Source organism: Dermacentor silvarum, chromosome 6 (genome assembly GCF_013339745.2).
Source record: "Dermacentor silvarum isolate Dsil-2018 chromosome 6, BIME_Dsil_1.4, whole genome shotgun sequence".
Taxonomy (NCBI): Eukaryota; Metazoa; Arthropoda; class Arachnida; order Ixodida; family Ixodidae; genus Dermacentor; species Dermacentor silvarum.
This window is the reverse complement of record NC_051159.1, coordinates 80,080,376-80,101,017: the sequence shown is the minus strand read 5'-3', so window position 1 is coordinate 80,101,017 and position 20,642 is coordinate 80,080,376. Positions and strand designations below refer to the sequence as shown.

The 20,642-nt window shown below is 48.0% G+C and overlaps 1 protein-coding gene across 1 annotated transcript in view; it reads right to left on the bottom strand.

The window, feature by feature from the left end:
- The window catches only part of LOC119455653 (cytochrome P450 3A24-like), a 33,261-nt gene extending 23,030 nt beyond the window's left edge, over nucleotides 1-10,231 (bottom strand). Inside the window, exon 1 of the mRNA XM_037717069.2 lies at nucleotides 9,944-10,231. Within this exon, the coding sequence (XP_037572997.1) occupies nucleotides 9,944-10,032 (89 nt within the window). The 5' untranslated portion in view covers nucleotides 10,033-10,231. The remainder of the gene's footprint in view (nucleotides 1-9,943) is intronic.
- Nucleotides 10,232-20,642: the final 10,411 nt, after the last annotated feature.

Below are 20,642 nucleotides of genomic sequence, written 5' to 3'. Positions count from 1 at the left end.
GCGCCTAAGAGCTGCGCTTAAAAAAAAAAAAAAAAAGGGAACAGAACGTTCCAAATGCACGTAGTATAATGTACTGTGCTCATTGAAAGGGCACATGACAATACTACATTTTGATGGAATCCAACCATGATGAGATTGCTCGAATAATCAAGTTATTTGCATAATTTGAAACAGCGATTTCATACGCTGCCTAAGACGAGACATGCTTGCTCAACTGCTGTTGTCTATTGTGCAGAAGTGACAATCTCCATGTGTTTCAGCAACTGCATTGTCTGCACGAACAAATATGCGAAAACTTGGAATAGTGAATTCTCGAATCGAGACTAACCGATTCGTATTCAAAATTTTGCATACTCGCACGCACCTAGTAAAAGATACTAGTCTTCTGAGACGTATAAGCACACGTATTTGTAAACGCAGATTCTTATGGTCACAACCGAATTATCGCAACGTTTCTTTTCTTCGTAAAGGTCACATTGCATTTGCCTTGAGGATGCAGCATATAGATCCGGGCTTTGAGGTGGTGACATCGCGAACAGCGGCCGCATAGTTCCGAACATGGACCTATTAATATATGTAGCATTATATGGTGAGTAGGTCGAAAAATTCCGTGTGAAGTCAGAAAACCGCTTTCCCAATATACGGGTTTAAACTGTGCATTATGCACAGTTTAAGCCCGTTGTGCGCGCTGTTGATAGCTGCTACCGGAGTACAGTAACAAACGACCCATTGCCTGCGATAACAATAGGCGTGCCGGCGCAAAGCATTCTACGAGCCCGTCCGCTTTCGCCATACCCCATATCTAAAACATAGAATGGAGGCATTAAAGCTCAACCAAAAATGCCGACGCCTATACTAAAAGGCTGATAGCAAGCAGTTAGGGACGCCCAGGTAAACACCGGACCACTGAGGATGGAAGGTGACTAAAGGGGACCGAAAATGAGAGGATGCGCCCCTCGTGCATCAATCCGCCTTTTTCATTTTCCTGTGCTGCCCTCTGCCGCGCGCCGCTGGAAACGTTTTGGTAGGGTGCTGGGGCTTTCGCCGGTTGATTTGCGAACCTACGCCCGTGTTAAGTGCGCATCGGTTGTGCGTTTCGTGGATCGCGAATAATTATTAATGGCTTCTGGGGGGCAGCATGTCGTTCCTGGAAGCCATGTAGCACTCACCAACTATACACATGTAGGGTGAGCAGGCCTGAGTGTGCTGTTTTGTTTACAGTGCCGCCAATAAAGGCACGCTGAGTTCCCTCTGCCGTAGCGGCTGCTTTGGAGTTTCTTGGCACTAACGCCTGCACTTGCACCTCGCTTTTTTGTAATTCTTTTTACACATTCTTTAGACATTTCGCATAAATAAGATGGTTTCGAGTGCGCAGCCTTCCGCGTCGGATTTAGCAAAGCGATGCACTTGTTTACATCGGCATCTACAGCCACAGACCGTTGTTAGCGTCAAAAAATGGGGGAAAGGTGCATATAAGAAAAGGCGCTGATATGAAAGAATGCCAAAACGTAGAATAAAACACACATATCTGCTCATATGAGCCGCGTTGTTCCATCGTCAGACGAGTCAGTATGAGCGGCTGAGGCACTTAAACAATGGCGGCTGTGATCCAGTTACAAATATTGGGCTGTTATTTTATTACTGATTCTCGCTTTTCTTTAACTTCGCGATAGTTAGTTTGCGCGTGTCATAAAGTATTGTTAGAGCAAACTGTGCTCGCATAAGCGCTCATTTAAAGGCCGTGTTGTTCTGCAAAAACGCGGATGCCATCGCTGACACCGTTGGTATATAACTGAGCGAAGCGGCTGTTTATGCTGCTGTACCGAATGTACCGTCTCTTGTTTCGGGTTTGACGCAGAGATAAAGAGTACATCTCAGGAATTAAGAAATGCGTCAGCATGCCAACACGTAAAAACCCACCCATCTACGTTGCGAATACGACCGGCAGCCTACGGGAACGCTGACGTATACAGATGTTGGCCCAGGCGTTGGGCACAGCGCTGTGTCCCCGCTTGCAGCTTATTGTGTACGCGGCGATCGAAGCGAAGGGTAGTTATTTCAAATCGCTAAGGCTAGAATTGGACTATAAAAGCACTTTCCTTCATTATAACTTGCTTACTTTTCAGTACCGGTCCGCCGGTAGCGGTTGCGCGAACTCGACGGCCCCAGGCCTAACCTTCGCTGAACAGGGTCAACATTGGCTCAAACTTATGTGCACGGATTGAGAGGGTCGAATCTTGTGCATTTCAACTTCGCAGGCATGTCTTGACTCACTTTGAGCGCGATTATTTATAATACTAACGAAGCTGTTGCGGCTATCACGTTATCGGTTCGACGGCCGATCGCGCGGGGTTCGGTCGTATGATGGTCGGCACGCTGATTTTATCGGTGCCGTCGACAAGAAAGCCCGTCGCAGTACGACAACTCGCGCTCGTCGGTTACGTCTTGTAGGCCTGGTATGATAAAATGGTCTCAGCGACACAGTGCTGAATGGTTGGCCAATCGTAGGCGTGCGCGTCTTGTCGGTCTCGTATCGACCCAGTGTTACCGCGCCTTGAACGAGTACGTGAAGTCGGGCACACGCTGCCTCTACCAGCAAGCGAGGACCGACGCTGCAAGAAGTCTTCGTCAGCAACGCGTTTTTAAGTGTCGTCCAAGTGTAACGCAGGGGTTTATCGATAAATTTGCTATTACAGCCATCAATGCAAGGCGGCAACTACGTGGTTTCCCTGTGCAGTCTAGACGAAGCCCTCACCGCTTTCTGTTTAAAGTGGACTTGCAGTCTTACGCTACGCACGTTTTCGGTACCGCACCGACGTCGAGCTACCAGTGAAGTTTCAACGAGGTACACAGCACGAGTTTGCACTTGCAGTAGCGCGCGTACGAGCGCATTTTTTTTTCGGGGGACGTTCCCCCGAGACGGGGCCGCACGGCCGCGCGCGCGACCCTTCCAAAACGTTTCGCGACTAATCCGCCAGGGCAGGGCGCATGCGCCGTAGCGCCGTGACAAAAGGCGGATTAAGCATGTACGCGCAGCCGTCCCCCCTCCGCTGCGTGTACGACGGCATTAATGCGTTGGTTATGCCACGCCGGGAATCGCGCAAACAAATTAAGTCGAACCTTTCTGACTGGAAACTGTCGAAGATATACGTAGCATTACGTGGCGGTCGGCGTCGTGCGGAATGTATATGTTCGGCAAAGTAAATATGTGCACCTCTCTACTGATATTTCTCACGGATATATAAATAAATAACACATTCTACATCAGCATAACCCCCACAGACATCATTACCACGCATAATACATTCCGCGCGACACCGACAACCATATAACGCTACGCATATCGTGGACAGTTCCCTTTCGCGGAGGTTCCAATTATTTTTTTCTTTCTGCGCTCGTTCGAAGCACGATGCACACTGTTCAGATAAACTTTTCGCTTTGCCGCCATCACCGCGATTCTAGCTATAGCGTTATCAAAAATGAGCCATTGGAAAGCAGTACAGTCAGTGCACCTTGATAAAAATGAGTAACGACGTTTTTCTCAACAACGTGCTGTTCACGAGTGCATTACGCAGGTAAGGACACAATTTTATGTACTTATCAAGGACAGAGCTAATTACTGAAAGTGCCTGTGTCTGCTTAGGGTGTGTTTAATTTCCACGCCTTTACAACAGCAGAATCAGTTAATTTTTGTTCTGCTTCAAATAGTTAGTACTGAACTGAGGCTGAACGAACTATCGCATATGATAGAGCACAAAATCCCATGGCATTTCATACATTACTACTCCAAAGTTCTAGTCCGTAACAAAGACAGAAGTAAGCGAGGGACATTTTGCTCAATTTTCTGCTCTTTTCTGAAATAAACGCAGGCGCGGACATTGATGCTTCTGAACCATGAACAAATACAGTTTGTGCTAAACACTGCGACAATATTTCTTACGCAACTACACGTGGCGTTGATAAAAATAGCCCAAATACCGCATATTGATACGGAGGATCCGCCACAGTGGGGCTGCACTGAAGAGGAGGAAGACGACGTGTTCCCGCTTGATATAGCGTCGCCATATTGGCCTCCGTTGGCTTCGGTGTAAATAAATTGTAAAAAGCCTTCGGCATCAGCTACACGTAACATTATTACACGGACATGATCGCGTTATAGCCTATGCCAGTCGACTTCCATCACCCGCCGAGCACAATTATGCAGTCACAGAGCGCGAGTGCCTCGCTCTTGTGTGGGCAGTAGCGAAGTTTCGTTCATACTTCACTGATCACCACGATCCGTCATCACTGATCACCACGCTCTCTGCTGACTATCCTCGCTCAAGGACCCCACGGGAGGACTCGCTCGCTGGGCTTTACGCCTGCAAGAATATACCTTCTCCCTGGTATGTAAGGCGAGACGCTTGCACCAGGATGCAGATTGTTTGTCCCGCTAGCCCGTAGAGAGAACCGGCAGATGCGGACGCCATCACTTCCGTTTTTGCTGTGTCACAGTTACTTCAAATCGGCAACGAGCAACGCCGCAATCCTTCGTTACGAGCCCTCATGGACCGGCTGGAGACAACGCCTGGTGGCACCTCCCTCCGGATGTTTCTCCTCAAGGAGGGGACATTATACCGCCGTAATTTTGATCCCCATGGCCCTGACCTTCTGCTCGTCATTCCATCACCCCTGCGTTCGACTGCCCTTTATATATTGTCACACGTCTTGAGAGAGAGATATTTCTCTCTCCCCCGAGGTGGTCGCGTAGTTACCAGCTCGTACCTATTGTGTATCCCCATTCTAGCACATAACACCTGAGTCGTAACGATCTTCCCATGGGGTAGCTTACGTTCAGTCATGGCAGATAAAGTGCTAATCAAGTACTTTTGCGCAGTGCGCTGACAACAAACGATTACACGCCGTCATAGTTCTGCAGAGCTTCCTGCTCAAGTTATTCTAGCATTCGTTACAGCCCGACACTATCGTGTTCTCCGATTTCGTCGTCTCCAAAAACTTCGTACTTGCTATCGCCTCGTTTCAGCGTATCCGTTGTACTTCTTGTTATTACCATTATACGTTTCCTCTGGTTACTCTACGTGCTTTACCTTTCTGGATTCTACTAATGAACTAGTGGTTGCAGCATTTCTGCACATAACGCATTTTTTTCGTTCTTCTGTTCTCACTATGCGTCACAATGTTACACTGACGAAGCAATTTTGACCAAGCTTTATTGTTATTATTACTTAACTGAGCCGCTTTAAAATTTTATTTTATACTTGAACTTTGCAATTTAGTCAGCAAATGCTATGGAAGCAAGGTTACCGTGCATGCACATTCTTAGTCTCCTCCCACTATATATATATATATATATATATATATATATATATATATATATATATATATATATATATATATATATATAAAGTCGTTGGCCCATCCTCTCCGTGAAGAAGAAACGTGCGACCCCGGTGTTTACCACTAAGTTAATCCCGAGGGTTCTTTAAAGTATTCCTCAATTATGAGGCTATACCCACGTTCGGCTGCGACGGAGATAACGACGTCACTGACGGTATGCCCGCAGTCCGCCGTTGCGCTTACGTTCGACGTCTCGAGTTTGTTCGGCGGCGTGGTTAGCAGCATTCTCCCGCCATTGCCGCTTGCGGTTCTTCGAAATTAGATTGCTTCAAAATTAAATCTGTCTGTTACGTAAGACAATGAATGGCTCATACCCCCCTTAAGCAATGGCATCATACCCTCGTAAACGCGGTCTCCCCATTACGACGACAGAAGAGAAGTGAAATTCTACGCTGGAATGATGAGCGGCAACGCGGCCAGCTGGGGAAGAAGACGACGAGGCCGAACGCGGGAGAAGTGGCACGAGCGCGTGCCGAGCCCGAGCCCGAGCGCAAACCGAGGGTCGCCAGCGAGCCAGCTGCGGAAGAAGACGACGACGCTCGAGCCAATGCTGATGATGATAGTTTACTGTACACAGGTGATTTCACCTAGTCATATACTATTTCGCCTAGCCATATAAAGCTTCGCTTTGAAAAAAATTCATTGTGTTTAAGGTCATGCTATAGCTGCGTCAATATATGTGACCCTTCTTATGCTATGTTGAGACTGTGGTCGTAACGTTCACAAAGAAAGTGTCTGTCGTGCTTTCCGAAGCAGGCTTTAGTAGCTGTACGATCGTAAACGTTGCTGGGTGCCATGGGTGCCGCCACGTTCGACAACGCTATTTCTTAGCGTGCGTAAACATACGAACGTCAAACTCGACAAATAATGTACGTTAACATCGCGCACGTAAACCACAGAAACCCAATAATGTTCGGAGCATGCGCAGTGATGACAACGCCATTTCATTACGTACGTAATGCGCTTGCGTTTGGTTGCAAACGCTAAACTAAAGCTTTCAATTACCAACAGCGTATCGCGCTCATGCCAAGGCCGGCCAATTAAAATACGAGGTAGCCGTGCAATGAAAATCTCCGCTTTCTTGGAGGCCACGCGCAAAGACAAACATGAGAGTCGACGCAGCCCATGCTAGGTCGATCCACAGAGGTCGCGAAGCTTCGGGCGAAAAGCGGTTCAGAACTAATTGTCACCGACATCAGCAAAGGTGGCTATGAGCAGCGATTGAAGCGCGACTATGTTTGGAGGAAATAAACACTGGGCAAGAAAAAAAAAAGCGTTTTTAAAGTAAAGTGTGAGGCGGTTCAATTCATTCAATGAAAATAAAATTCCTAATCTATTTTATATATACGCATGGCGAGAAAAGAAGATACAACTCTATTTTACTTGATCATTATCAATAAATACATTTTTTCAGCGCCCACCGTGAGAGCGCCCATTGATAGCGGCGGGCGTTGACGCCGCTATCACTTGCAATGCAATGCAGCTCTTGGAGTGCGCGGAAAGGCGCGCTCGTAAAGTTCACCTGTTACAATACGCCCCCCTCACATGTTGTGTTGTTTTGCATGTCGATGTTTGTCTGAATTAGGTGACGCAGGTAGTTTTATTGTTTCATAACCTGTGCAGTCAAAAGTAGTGAGTTGCGACCGTCAGGTACTTGTTTACTTTAGTTGTTTTCGTGCGACAGCGCTGGCCGACGAAAGAACGAGCACTGTACGAAATCTACGACCAAAGCGTTCGTCGGCCTCCAAAGAAAGTATGTTCTGTGCAGCGATGCGATTTCGACACCCGTACGGCTGACCTTTTTCCTGCATCGCTTTCCACGCTGAAAGCTTAGAACGCCGATCAAGTCGAATGGCGGGGCATTTGAATATACAGCTCTAATGGCAGGCCTCCGAAAACAAATTTTGCGCCTATGAGAACAAAATGACATCACTTCTGTTTTTAACGAATATGACGTCAAATTATTTTTTCTTCCGCTGGAAGTGTTCCCTCGTCATACAGATGGCACCACCGTGGATGGCACTAAGCCCCATGAACCGCCGATAAGCCGCCATGTTTTGAACGCATGGGCTTCTATGCAAGCTTCGCTACCAGGTGTATTTACCTTGGCCCATGTGCGTAAAAGAGTATACAACTAGAAGCACCATCACTGCGCGCAACGCCACTGCTCGCAAACGCCTCTTGTGCTGGCCAGAGCCGCTATTCTGGATATTCCGCCATTTTCTTCGAGGCGTGACGTAGGCGTGACGCTTACAAAATGGCGCCGATTGCCCCAATTTGCTTTCGTAACGTGACGCAAATTTGACGTTTCACCTAAGAAACTGTAATGTAGGCATTGAAGCTAGCGTTCTTGATAAAGCAAAACAGCTTTCCTGCCCAGTAAAAATAAAGCAGCTCGCTCAAAGCATACGATTATTCCATCAAAATAGTTTTTCGCTTCCGTCGTCTGCATGCGCACAAGCAGTCGTCTGCTGCATTAGCTAGGATGCGTGTCCTCGGGAAACGGAATGAGTCATCGTATATTGGCGGCCACGTGCGTGCTTTCTACCTTGAGACAACATAAGCGACCTACCAGTGATGATGAGCGCGCGCATGAGGCCGCGTTATCGCTATCTCCTGAAACGCAAGTGACTCAGCCTTACTAGAGACGCGGCCGAACATCATCGATAGCGTTGCGCGCGCCACAGGTATCCGCTTGCGCGACGTAAGACGCCGGCACTGCCACCTCTTGTTCACTTCGCTGCTTACTCGTACCGTGAGAGGAAACCTCAAGGCGCTGCCTTGCGTACATTTCTTTTAAAGCGAAGCTTTGTACCTCTACCAGCCAAGGGTTCTGTCGTGTCCGTCGTTGTAAGCAAAAAAACGATCCCGACGAGCCGCTAACAATTGCAGGTATAGCAGTATAGCTTACTTGAATTCAGGCATTCAGCGTACAACTAAGCACTTGTTTTCGCAAGAAAAACCACAAAAACAAGCTTCAAAGTGATGAGCCAACATGATGGATGATAAGGGCTGCGGGTAAACAACGGAAACAGGCTCGGCGCGGTACGTAAGATTAGATTGCAGCTGTTGCAAAGCTTATGCAGCTGCTTGAAAGAGGGTTGACGTCATTCGAAACCCTTCCAGCCTAGTAACTGCTTCGGTTCATTTTCTAGACTACCCCACTATGGGGTAGTCTAGTAGTGTATATCATTCCGATCATAAAGCAGTAGTGAACATTGTTGTGAAGTAAATAATAATAAAGGCCGTGGTTAAAGTTACGTTGTAGTGTGTGAAATATCAAGTGCGCCGCAGTCACCGTGAGGGTGGCGTAAAAAGCTTCGCTTTCCAACCACCTTCACAGGGTGGATTGGCGGGCAACTTTTTTATAAATTAAAAAGTCGCCGTTGTCATAGCCTTTGATGACGCGAAAAGTATTTAATACTGACTACAATACAAACGCAGTAGTGAAAAGTGCAAAAAGTTGCAGAAAGTTTGTTAATTTCAACCAATATTATTTCAAATTAACGTGTTTTTAATAAAAATGATGGTTCAAAACACAAATGCCAACACCACCCGAGAGCGATGCAAATGCTATTAGCACGCGTTCTGAACAAAAGATTTCCATGGCCCCAAATGACAGAGAAAACGCGGCGATACGCATGCCTCTCGACCGCTATTGCATATGGCCGCTCATTACCATAATTCGCGCGGCTCGTCGCACCACAAATTATGGCGGAAAATCTCTGTAACCGCGGCCCAGTGGAACGTCACGCAACGTCAAATTGACGTTTACGAAACGGCCCTTTCTTTGACGCTCTTCGCGAGATATTCCTTCAGCCAATCAACAATTGACGTTTACGAAACGGACCTTTCTGTGACGCTCTTCGCGGGATATTCCTTCAGCCAATCAACAAGCTGACATGCCGGATATCTTGGAACGCCACCACATATTCGCGAAATTGCAGATGCATTGCATGGGTTTCTGCACGCTACCCTCCACTTTCTTTTTAAAGCGCTAAAGTCGCAATATAGGTGCCAAGGACCACAAAAAAAGTATTAGTCGATAAAATTTGCAGCTCCACGTCACGTTTTGTCATTCTGACGAGAACGCAAAATTGCATTTTGCAAAACTGCCATTTCCCGGCACAAATTTCAAAACACGTGACCTCTAGACAGCCAATGAGACAGCCAATATGGCGGATAATGGCGGCCGTGCAGCCACCATGCATGTCGAGAATAGAGCCTCAGCTGTTTCTCTAAACAAGTATGCCGGAAGTCTTGTAACCGGAAAAGGAAAACTGAAATGGTGGCGCCCATTGGCCATATCTTAGCGGGTGTATCTGCATACTACGTAAAATAAGAGGCCCTTTGAGCAAATACGTTCGCATCTGTTACGTCTACTGCGTTCTTTACACCACATACGAGTACAGCCTGAGCAAAACAGTGTCGCTCGTTCAGTTTGCGCCTGCGTTTCTTACGAAATATCTGCGTATTGCATACGTAGTGAGAACGCAACATTGCAGGCAATATACGAAACCGATAAAGAAAAATTGAAAACACTCACAGGTATAGAATAACTCCAAAGGCGACGGCTAAAAACAGCCAGTCGTAGAACACGAAGAAGCTTAGCAAAGACATGTCGACTGTCCTCATACGAGGTCTTTCTGCGCGGATCTAACTTTTTTTTTATGCGAGCGAGTCCCTAGCGTCACGTCTACTGCGTCTTGATGGTATCAGTTGTTCCCGAGTCTGAGCCATTCGACAATTGGTTATTGATAAGAGTAAGTTAGAATCAAAAGCGTATTTAGATAGGGATATGTGTGGACACTGCCCAGCATGCCGCAGATTGTCCGCTACTGTCGTCAGCAGCGTTACGTATGGGCACGCATTTCTGCCTTGCCATTCGTTATCAGTTTTCGTGTCCTTATCCATCCAGTGCGATTGCGCAGCCAGTGTATCGCAATTCGGGTAGTTTTTCGAGTGTTTATGCCGTTCGGTAAGTGCCGATTGATCGATACGAACTGAACATTTGGGCTATCTCACAGGTGAGGGGCCTACTCTAATCTACTATATTTGCCAACGGCTGCTGTCACTTATGGGAGAGTGACCGTATAAACCGGTGCCCTTGGCACAGATAGTAAGTTAACACAGAGTTTGTTTACCGAGAATCAACTTTCTCTTCAGTTGCGAGCTTGTGGCATTCGGTGGGTATAACGAGCCGAAGGATGATATGCACAATAATTTTTAAGGCGGCGGTCCCACTCCGGCGGCACGAGCCCCCCGTTTTCAGTACTTTTGGAGCAACCGTGGCGGCTCTTCTACTTAAGATATGAAGTTGTCGTATAAACCATAAAAAGCTTAATTCTTGTAGATTCTAACTATATATAACATAAAGAAATTGATTGGTGTGATTTAGAAATAAATGTTCAAGAACAAGCATGGGATACATGGTTTTTGCGAATTGTGTCTCAGTTGTGACCATATTTAGAAGAAACTACCGCACTTACTGCATTGCAGCTTGCTCTGTAGCTTTAGGACATATTTATCTAGTTCCTAGACGTAGCAAATTAATTTTTAATTTTTACTTTTTGGATAATTTGCTTTTGAATATTGCCAAATATTGCAATCTTCTGTTGTAAACAGCCCGGCAACTACATGCTCAAGGAAGCTAAATTTTGGATAAAGTAGAGCGCAAGGAATTTCCATTTAGGACACAAAATTTCATTTGTGTAACTTTATTAGTTTTCCTAATAATGCGGCCGAAAATAAGCAATATTTAGAATTCTGGTTTTATTTTTGCCCAGTTTTGCGGGAAGGTAATAAAGCTGCGAAGCTGCGCTTTAAAACTAATAGAGTTACATGAATGAAATTTTGTGTCCTAAATGGAAATTCCTTGAACTCTACTTTATCCAAAATTTAGCTTCCTTGAGCATGTAGTTGCCGGGCTGTTTACAACAGAAGATTGCAATATTTGGCAATATTCAAAAGCAAATTATCCAAAAAGTAAAAATTAAAAATTAATTTGATACGTCTAGGAACTAGATAAATATGTCCTAAAGCTACAGAGCAAGCTGCAATGCAGTAAGTGCGGTAGTTTCTTCTAAATATGGTCACAACTGAGACACAGTTCGCAAAAACCATGTATCTCATGCTTGTTCTTGAGCATTTATTTCTAAATCACATTAATCAATTTCCTTATATTATACATAGTTGGAATCTACAACAATTAAGATTTTTATGGTATATATCACAACTTTATATCCTAAGTAAAAGAGCCGCCACGGTTACTCCAAAAGTACTGAAAACGGGGCTCGTGCCGGAGGAGTGGGACCACCGCCTTAAGTAAATCAGATCCGAATCTTATAGTTTCATATTACGCCGTGGCAAGCAAACATGTTTATGCTTGCGTACGTTACACGTCACGGCATATATACAGCCGGTTATAAAAAAAGAACTGTGAGATTTACATGATATGAGTAAGACTCGCTCAAACGACAGTATACAGCAAGGGGGTAAGCCACATTTGCTGGAGATGAACGTGAATTTTCAACTAGCGGAGCTCATGCATACATTGAACACGTCACGTAAATAAACAGTACCTGGTCCTGATGGCGTGACATATAGTACCTTATCAAATATTGGGACCCGGAACGCTAAATGTTTGTCGGACGTATTCAATGATGTCTGGCGGAGCGAACAGGCGCCTCTTTCGTGGAATTTGTCCAGAGTAGCGCCTCTTCTGAAACCTGTTAAAATCCACATGACACTAGAGTCATTCCGACCAGTAAACCTCACAAACTGCATCTCGAAAGTGACCGAAAAGGTGATGAATGAACGAGTGCAGTGGCAGAATGAGACACAAAATTTGCTTCCTCAAAATTTGTCAGGCTTTCGCTCGAGGCGTTGTACTGTGGACAGCAATATGGTTCTGGTTACCTGTGTAGAGCACGAAAGAAAAAAAGGAAATATTACAGTTGCCATATTCCCAGAAATCAAACGGGCATACGACCCAGGCTCGGTGGCACACAGAGTTCCACAGGGAAGCATGGTAAGTTCCGCGTTATCTGAACACTGTAATGGCACAGTTGTCTCATCGTCCTTCACCAAACATGTGTTGCTCAATATACGCAGACGACATTTGCATTTCTACATGGGGGCAAACACTTCTGATCATACAAAAACAATGCCGGGGGCGCCTAACCAAGTAACTGAATTTTTACGGGAACGGCGCGTGAGCTTGTCCGCTGAAAAATGACACTGTACTACTGCTCGGACGAACAAGTCTTAATGATTTTAACCAGGGTGTCGGAACGAAATGTTTTTCGTTCCGGTTTTCGTTTCGTTCCACAGAAAAAAGTTCCGTTCCGTTTTCGTTCCGAAAAAAAAAAAAAAAAAAACACGTTCCGTAACGGTTCATAACGTTTTTTTTTTTCTATAAGAAAAACGAACAAAATACTTCATATTAAAAGTATATTTTAAAACTGCAAAAAACACTGAACTAATACATAAAAATGCAATAATAATTGTGGGGGTTTTATGTCCCAAAGCCACGATATGACTATGAGGGAAGTCGCCAAAAGTTTCGAAGCAAGGACACAACAAAAACTTGGTATTTATTTTTCCTCAAGTTTGAATCCCGAATTTTCGTCAAGGGGGGGGGGGGGGGGGGAGGGGGGGCACACGATTTCAGAAGCAGCAGGTCATCAAGTGTACTCGCCGATAAGCGAGACCGCTGCTCTGACACAACGAACTTGAGTGCCGAAAATGCCCTCTCAACGCTGACTTGTGTGGCTGGCACACAAAGGGCCACTTGTGCTAACATGTACAGCTCCGGTTGCCGCTCTTTGCGCTCGTCCCAAAATTTCAACACATTCGTGCTTCTTGAAAGGCGCGCCTCCTTGTCCAGCATTTTCAGTAAGAGGGCGATGTCTGTTGATCCTCGCTCACTTATCAAATGAGATTGGGCGTCAGCCTCAGCTTCCTTCGTTTTCAGAAACGCCTCAAGGGCATCTTCTGGTTCCTCTGAAGTTGGCGCAGCGGTGCTCTCTGGAATGCAGCTGCTACACTGGTTCTGCTGAAGGTCTGTAATACGCTTCGAGGTTTTGCACAGATGAATTCTCGCTCGATATTTTTGATCAGGCGTCAGAAGAAGGCGATAGCGGTGGTCCATGTACAGTGCAGCACAAAAGATATCCGTACTGCAGAGATTTCTCTCTCGTTTCGTCATTGACTGAACGAGGGCCTGTGCCAGTGGCGATGATATCGTTGCTGTCTTCATAGAACACGTCAACCATGCACCGTAGAAATCTCCGATTGTCAATTGTTCGGCCTGAAGCATTTTCGTGGCTTCTTGTGCCGGCTGAAGGGATTCTATGAGCATTTCTACTTTTTCCCATATGCTCTCAGTCCAACTGGCGGTCTCGTTGTGGGGAAAGAAAGTCTTTAGCAAAGTCCTTTACTTCAACCAACCTGGTCAACAGGACCAACGTCGACATCCAACGTGTCGGGCAATCAATAATAGGCTTCCTTAGCCCTAGCTTCCTTATCAAACCCATTGCACTTTGTGCGCGGAGTTTCTTCGCAAGTGTACGACATTGTGCAACGAGAGTGTTGAACCCGAGTCCTTCAAAGCGTCACTAACAGCCAGTTGCAGAGTGTTTGCAGCACACCTGACGCCTAACTTGAACTCTGCCACATCAAGACCAAGGCTCTCCGCATCTTCTGCATTGCCTAGCAGAGAGCCGCAATGCTCAAATTCCGGGTAGCCACTATCGGCTTCCTCGTCTGAACTAGAAGCGTCGGTTTCATGGTCCGTTTCACCGAGAAGACGAGCAGCCTTTAGCATATTTGCACCATTGTCAGTTGTTACACTGTACACTTGGGCGACACTGAGGTCTTAGCGTGACAGAGTGCTTTTCACCTGTGATGTGAGATGCTCAGCAGTGTGTCTATCGAAAAGCTCCTTCATGGCCAGCGGTTGAAGAATTAGCTTTCCATTTTCGGCATACTGTACGTTGATGCCAAGCAGAGCCCTGTCAAGTCGCGACGCGCAGTCGATTTTCAAAGAAAACATCCGTTTTCTCAGCGTCTGCGAAATTTCTTCTCTCTTGCATTTGGCTTGTTCCTGGACCTTGTCCTTAACAGTCTCTGCAGTGATGGCTCGCTTAGCACTGAGCGCTTTTAGGACAGGATCAATTATTTTGCGGAAGCCGGAGTCATCAATTAGCCAAAATGGCCGACCATTTCTCGTGACTAGCTCAACGCAACTATTCATAATGCTGTCTTCTGTTATTTCCAGCGAAACACACTTCGACGGTGTGTGTTGAAACATGCTCTGTATATCCACTTGCCTGAGCTTTGCCGCCGGACAGCACTCCACCTCGTCCGACACAACACGCTTTGTAGAGCTGGCTTTGTCGGCCAGAATGCTGTCGTGCACTTCTTTGTGGCGCCGCTGCAAATGCCGCTGCAGGTTTCCACCGTGGTCGCCCGACACAACGTGCTGGCGGTTCTCAATCTGACATATCGATTTGTTTGAGACACTGTCATACTTGAAATGCCGTCGAGCGCGGTTTGTTCTGTCGCGTCCCATCGGAACTAGCTGTAAGCCTCGGTGAGGAAACGTTGCATCAGCAGAAAACGAAACCATAGGCGCTGTGCAACGAGCCGACGACATCGCCTGTCGCCACGGCTTGGAAGCGTAATTGGGCTCGGGCGACTCGCAGTGTTCCTGTGAGCGCCTAGGTGACTACTGTAGTTTCTGTGATAGTTGCGTTTTTCTATCGCAGTTTTACGATTGTGTAAGCCTTTAGCGGCGTCGAGAAACTGCTGCGTAGTTGGCTGCTCGAACAGGACCAAATACTCGCCAGGAATACACTTCTACAAGTTTTCGGTGCTGATCTTTCATTTGAAATACCTGCCCGAGATGCGAGCTGACGTTGAACCCTAAGTTATGCATTATTGCTCACATTGCATGACCTCGGTTGTTCCGGATTGCAAAGTTTTCCCGTGAACCGAAAAACGATAAAAAATATTTCGTTTTTGCTCCGGAACGAAATAATAAATAACGTTCCGGTTACGTTTTCGTTCCGGTCAAAAATATCGTTTTCTTTTTCGTTTTTCGTTTTCGTTTTTCGTTCCGTTCCGACACTCTGATTTTAACACCAGTCTTGATGGACATCCATTGGAATTAGTCAAAGTCAACCACTTTATTGGTATTATTCTTGATCGATCCAATACTTGGAGGCTACGGAAAGAAAAGTGAACAGCAGCTAGTGTTATCCGAATTCTGAGATATCTGGTGTGGAGCGCGGTGGGCTGGAGCTCTATGGATAACCTACGTCAATTTAGTACGGACGGTTTCAGGATATTCATTGCCGGTACTCCATGCTTTATCAAGCTCTGGAGAAGTTGCACCTAATGATCGATTGCATGAATTATTCGAGTTTCAACACCATATCAGCCAGTCTTGCTGGTACGAGCAAATGCTACTGCAAACAGTGCGAGAACGGGACTAAGATTACGGGAACACACGAAACGGGCGCCGACTTCCAACTAAAGTTCCACCTAATCTTAGTCTCGTTCTCGCGCTGTTTGCAGCAGTGTATATCTTCGAGTTTGCCTTAGAGTTTCGAAGTCGACGTCAAGCACACTGATCATCGCAGAAACACAAGAGCTTCCAGTTACTCCAGTCACTGTTATCACTCAAACCACTTTTAGACCATGGCTAGCTAGTGGCCTTGAAACGACCGCTTTCAGTGGCGTGAGATACTTTTTATTGGTACAGACATATGCTCAAATACAATAGGGAATGAATGAATGAATAAACCTTTATTTGAAGCAGTGACTTGGCAGTCGAGGTGGGAGGGTCCCTTATTCCAGGAACCCTCTGGCTCGGATCGCCCTCCAGGCCCGGGCGACGAGTTCGCGCTGGTCGACCAGGTCCGGCTTGGAGATCGCAGTTTCCCACGTCTCAGCGAGGAGGGTCGGGTCTGCGTCGGCTGCTATTGGTTGTGTCGTTCTGATGCTTGCTCGGGTGCGCTTGCATTGCAGTAGGAGGTGCGCCAGGGTGTCTGGCACGTTGCAATGTGGACAGGTGTAGCTGCATAGCGTCGGGTGGAAATGATGCAGTAAGCTTCCGTGGGTGAAGGTATTGCTCTGGAGGCGCCTGTAGTCGGTGCCTTCGTTTCTCGTTAGTTTTGGATGTGGTGGAGGGTATACCCTGCGTCCAAGCCGATAGTGCTGCAGTAGTGCTTGGTAAGTTAGCGGTATTATTTCCGTTTCCTCCGCTGATTTGGGTGGGTGGGACATGTCGAGAATCTCGTGCGGGGAGGCCCGGTTGACGCTTGTGCGGGCCGCGGTGTGTGCCGCTTCACTCCCTTCGAGTCCCCCGTGTCCCGGAACCCACATGATGCAGGTGTAGGGGCGAGGAGTGCCGCCACGTTTCAGTATGTTCATCGCTTTGATGGAGATCCTGCCCTTCATGTAGTTGCGTGCCGCTGTTTGAGTCGGTGAAGACCACTATGGGATCCTCGCTTGTATGGGCGGCGAGTGCTATAGCGGCCTCCTCTGCTGTGTCCGCGCGTTTGGAGAGAATTGTCGCCAACGCCAGTGCCGTCCCCCTGTAGTCTGTGACACTGATGGCGAAGGCGTTTCGGCCCGGATACTTGGCTGCGTCCACGTAGCGCGCCTGCGGGTCGTTGCGGTGCTTGTGTCTGATGGCGTTTACCCTGGCGAGCCGTGTGCCTCGATGGTGTTCTGGATGCATGTTCCGAGGGATCTGATGAACTTGTAGACAATCTCGGAGCTTCGACATGATCTTTTCGTCACATTTGCCAACGAGTTCTAGGTTGGTTGCGTATCCTGTGCGTCGGAGGACTGCTCGGCCTGTGGTTGTGAGCTTGAGTCTCCCGATCTGGTTGATGAGGTGCGCTTCCGCGAGTTCTTCCCAGGAGTTGTGAACTCCCATGCGAAGCAATCGGTCAGTGGAGGCGGTTGTTGGTAGTCCTAGGGCGAGCTTCGTGGCCTCTCGTATTAGGAGGTCTAGTTTCTGTTTTTCGGCTGTCTTCAGGTTAAGGTAAGTTGTCCCGTATGTAATGCGGCTGTAAAGGAGGGCTTCTACCATTTGCAAGGTCTCGTGCTCTTTGAGGTCATTGCGGCAATTTGCCACCCGTCGTATCAGATGAGTCAGCTGTGCCACGGTGTTCTGAACCCTACGGAGTGTGGCGGAGCCGGACCCGTCCTTGTGTATATGGAGTCCGAGGATTCGAAGTGAGTCGACGTTCGGTATCGGGACTCCCTGAAGAAGGACTTGTGGGTCCGGTGCGTCGTGGCTTGGGGGCCGGCCCCGGTTGCGTGCCCCGAGTACTAATAGCTCGCATTTATCCGGGACACAGTGGCGGCCGCAGGTGTTCAGGTGCCGTTTGATGATGTTGACCGCCTCCTGAAGACGGTCCTCCTGTTCACCCTTGCTCGCGCCTCTCGTCCACAGTGGGATATCATCTGCATATAGAGCATGAAGTATCCCTGGGACGGCGTCTCGGAGGCGGGGAAGTTTGAGGAGGGCCACGTTGAAGAGGAGTGGCGAGACAACCGAACCCTGCGGCGTACCCCGGTTAGGTAAATGAAATGTCTTCCTCTGGAGATAAGCAATTCCCACCGTGGCTGTATGGTTGGTGAGGAAAGCGCGCGTGTAGGCGTATGTTTTGGCACCGCAGTCGATATCTTCTAGGCTACGGAGAATGGCTTCATGGCACACGTTATCGAAGGCGCCCTTTACGTCTAGAGCTAGAATGGATGACTTGCTGTGTTTGCTCAAATGGTCAAGGAATATCTTCCTTTAGCTGGAAGAGGACGTCCTGCGTGGAGAGCATCTGGTGGAAGCCGAACATGGTGTGCGGATAGCAATCGTTGTCCTCGAGGTGTGTGGTGAGCCGCTCGTTGACCATGTGTTCAAACAGTTTCCCGGCGCAGGACGTAAGGGAGATGGGGCGGAGATTTGTGATGGAGATGGTTTTGTTCGGCTTGGGTACCATGGTTATCTCCGAGTGTTTCCAGGCTGTTGGTAGCTCGCCCTTAATCCAGCAGTCGTTATAGTACCGAAGGAGAGCCGCCAACGCCCGAGGGGGGGGGGGGGGGGTAATTGTCGAAGGTGCTTGTTGGTGACTCTGTCTTTGCCCGGGCTCGTATTGCGTGTTAACCTAGAGAGGGCCGCCTGTAACTCTGTGTGAAAGGCCGATCTAGCTCTTCGTTCGACGCTCCTTGGCACTCCCTGGTGGTGAAAAGGTTGGTGGCAGTGGTTTGCGGGTTAGCTGAGCCGTGTAGCTTCGTCTGAAGTTCTTGGAGAAGCTGATCCTCTGTGCCGTAGTCGGTGAATTGTATGTCTTTGTTGGGTTTTGGTGTGGGTGTCGTCGACCAGGGCTCGAAGTATGTGCCAAGTCTTCTTTATGCTGAGCGTCCCTTGAAGTTGGTCGCAGAAGGATCGCCAGTTCTGGCTCGCTAGCTGTTCAGCGTACTCCTGTGCCTGCGTGCTTAATAGGGCGATTCGGCGCTCGAGCTTGCGGTTGAGCTTTTGCCGTCGCCATCGTTTGAGAAGCGATCGCCGAGATTCCCATAAGTGCAGTAGGTGATTATCGACCAATGGATTGTCCTCGTCTAGATGAATCATCCTAGTGTGGCCATCAGCCGCACCCACGATACCGTTTAGCCAAGCTTCAATGTCTTCAATGTCCGAAACGTCGTCAAGCTCATTTCTATACGCGTTCGAGTCAGTGAGTCGCGCCTTTCCTGTCTTGGGCGCGCGGTGAGATTGTTCAACCTCGATTTGAATTATGTGGTGATCGCTCCCTAGCGTATCCGGGAGTCGGGTCCACGTGGCCTTTCGCACGCCTCGAGTGAACGTGAGATCAGGATTGCTGTCCCTCGACACGCTGTTGCCAACTCGGGTGGGTTGGAGCAGGTCATTCCATAGCGTAAGGCCGTGCGGCTGTGCGGCGTCGTAAACCCGTGCCCCTTTCTCTGTGGTATTGGGGTAGCCCCAGGCCGCGTGTGGGGCGTTAAAGTCCGCTACTTCAACAAGCAGGTTGCCTTTAATGCTCTTGCGAAGGTACCGGACGAAGTGGTCGTAGTGGAGTAGCTGCTCTCGCGACGGGCTGTAGAGGTTGACCAGGTATAGGCTCTGTTGATTCTTCCGAGTCGGCAACACCTCCACTATGGTGTGTTCGATTGTTCGGTTTCAGTGTCTTCAATTTCGTGAGGCTGTGCGGTTAGTGTCTTCTTGACAAGAATTGCGGTGCGGGCAGTGTGTGCCATAGTGTTGTAGCCGGGGAGCTTTATTTTCTTGGTGTTGGTTTCCTGTCGTGCGATTATATCAGAATTGTTTGTTTTGAGATATTCTTGCAGGTTGGCCGAGCAGGGTCTATAGGATCTGCAATTCCAGTGACAAATGCGGAGGGTGGGAAGCGACTCGGTATGTCTACGTTTGGGAGCCGCCATGTTGGTGGTTGTCCTCCACCTGGAGTTGGTGGTTTGGTGTTGTCGAGCTAGAATCCTGTGCGGATTCCACTCGCACTGTCTTTCATCCTTTGCGTTTGGTTCCTAACTGCTCCGCCAGATGTTCATGAGTCACGAAATTCTTCTAAGCATAGGTCATGAAGTTGTGTTGTTGTGCCATGAAGCCATCCAGTTTGGCATCGAGTGTGGTGACCGTAAGGGTTAGTGGCTATACCTTTTCCATAATTTTAGTTATCGCTGTCTGTATGGTTGTCTGCTGATGCTAGAAGTTTCGTAGTGAGGGTTTCCTCGAAGACTTGAAGGCGTCCTTCAACATGGTCGAGAATCTTCGCTTCATATGCTTGCAGCTGTTCGTCTACCCGCTTCATTATTCTGGCTTCTACCTGTTTTAGTATGCTTTCTTCTACTCTCTTCGCTAGTCTGTCCTCGAGTTCTGGCGTGTTGCACTCGGCTACCGGTTGTTGTTGCATCGTCCTCTCTAGATATTGTACTTTATGTTCGAGAGTCCGTATAATAGCTGTCTCGCCCGAACTGCTCATGTTGCGTGACGAATTCGAGGCGCTGCTTCCGTTCGCCGCGGCGACGTAAAGTGATTCGCCTAACGGAGCAAGACCGTGACCGAGAGCGGGATGTAGAGCGGGATGTAGAGCGGGATGTAGAGCGCGATCTTAGGATAGAGCGAGAGCATCTCCGGCCAGGTCTTTGTTGAGGCGAGGGCCCCTGTGAGCGGTCCGAGGTGGTAACCAGCGCGG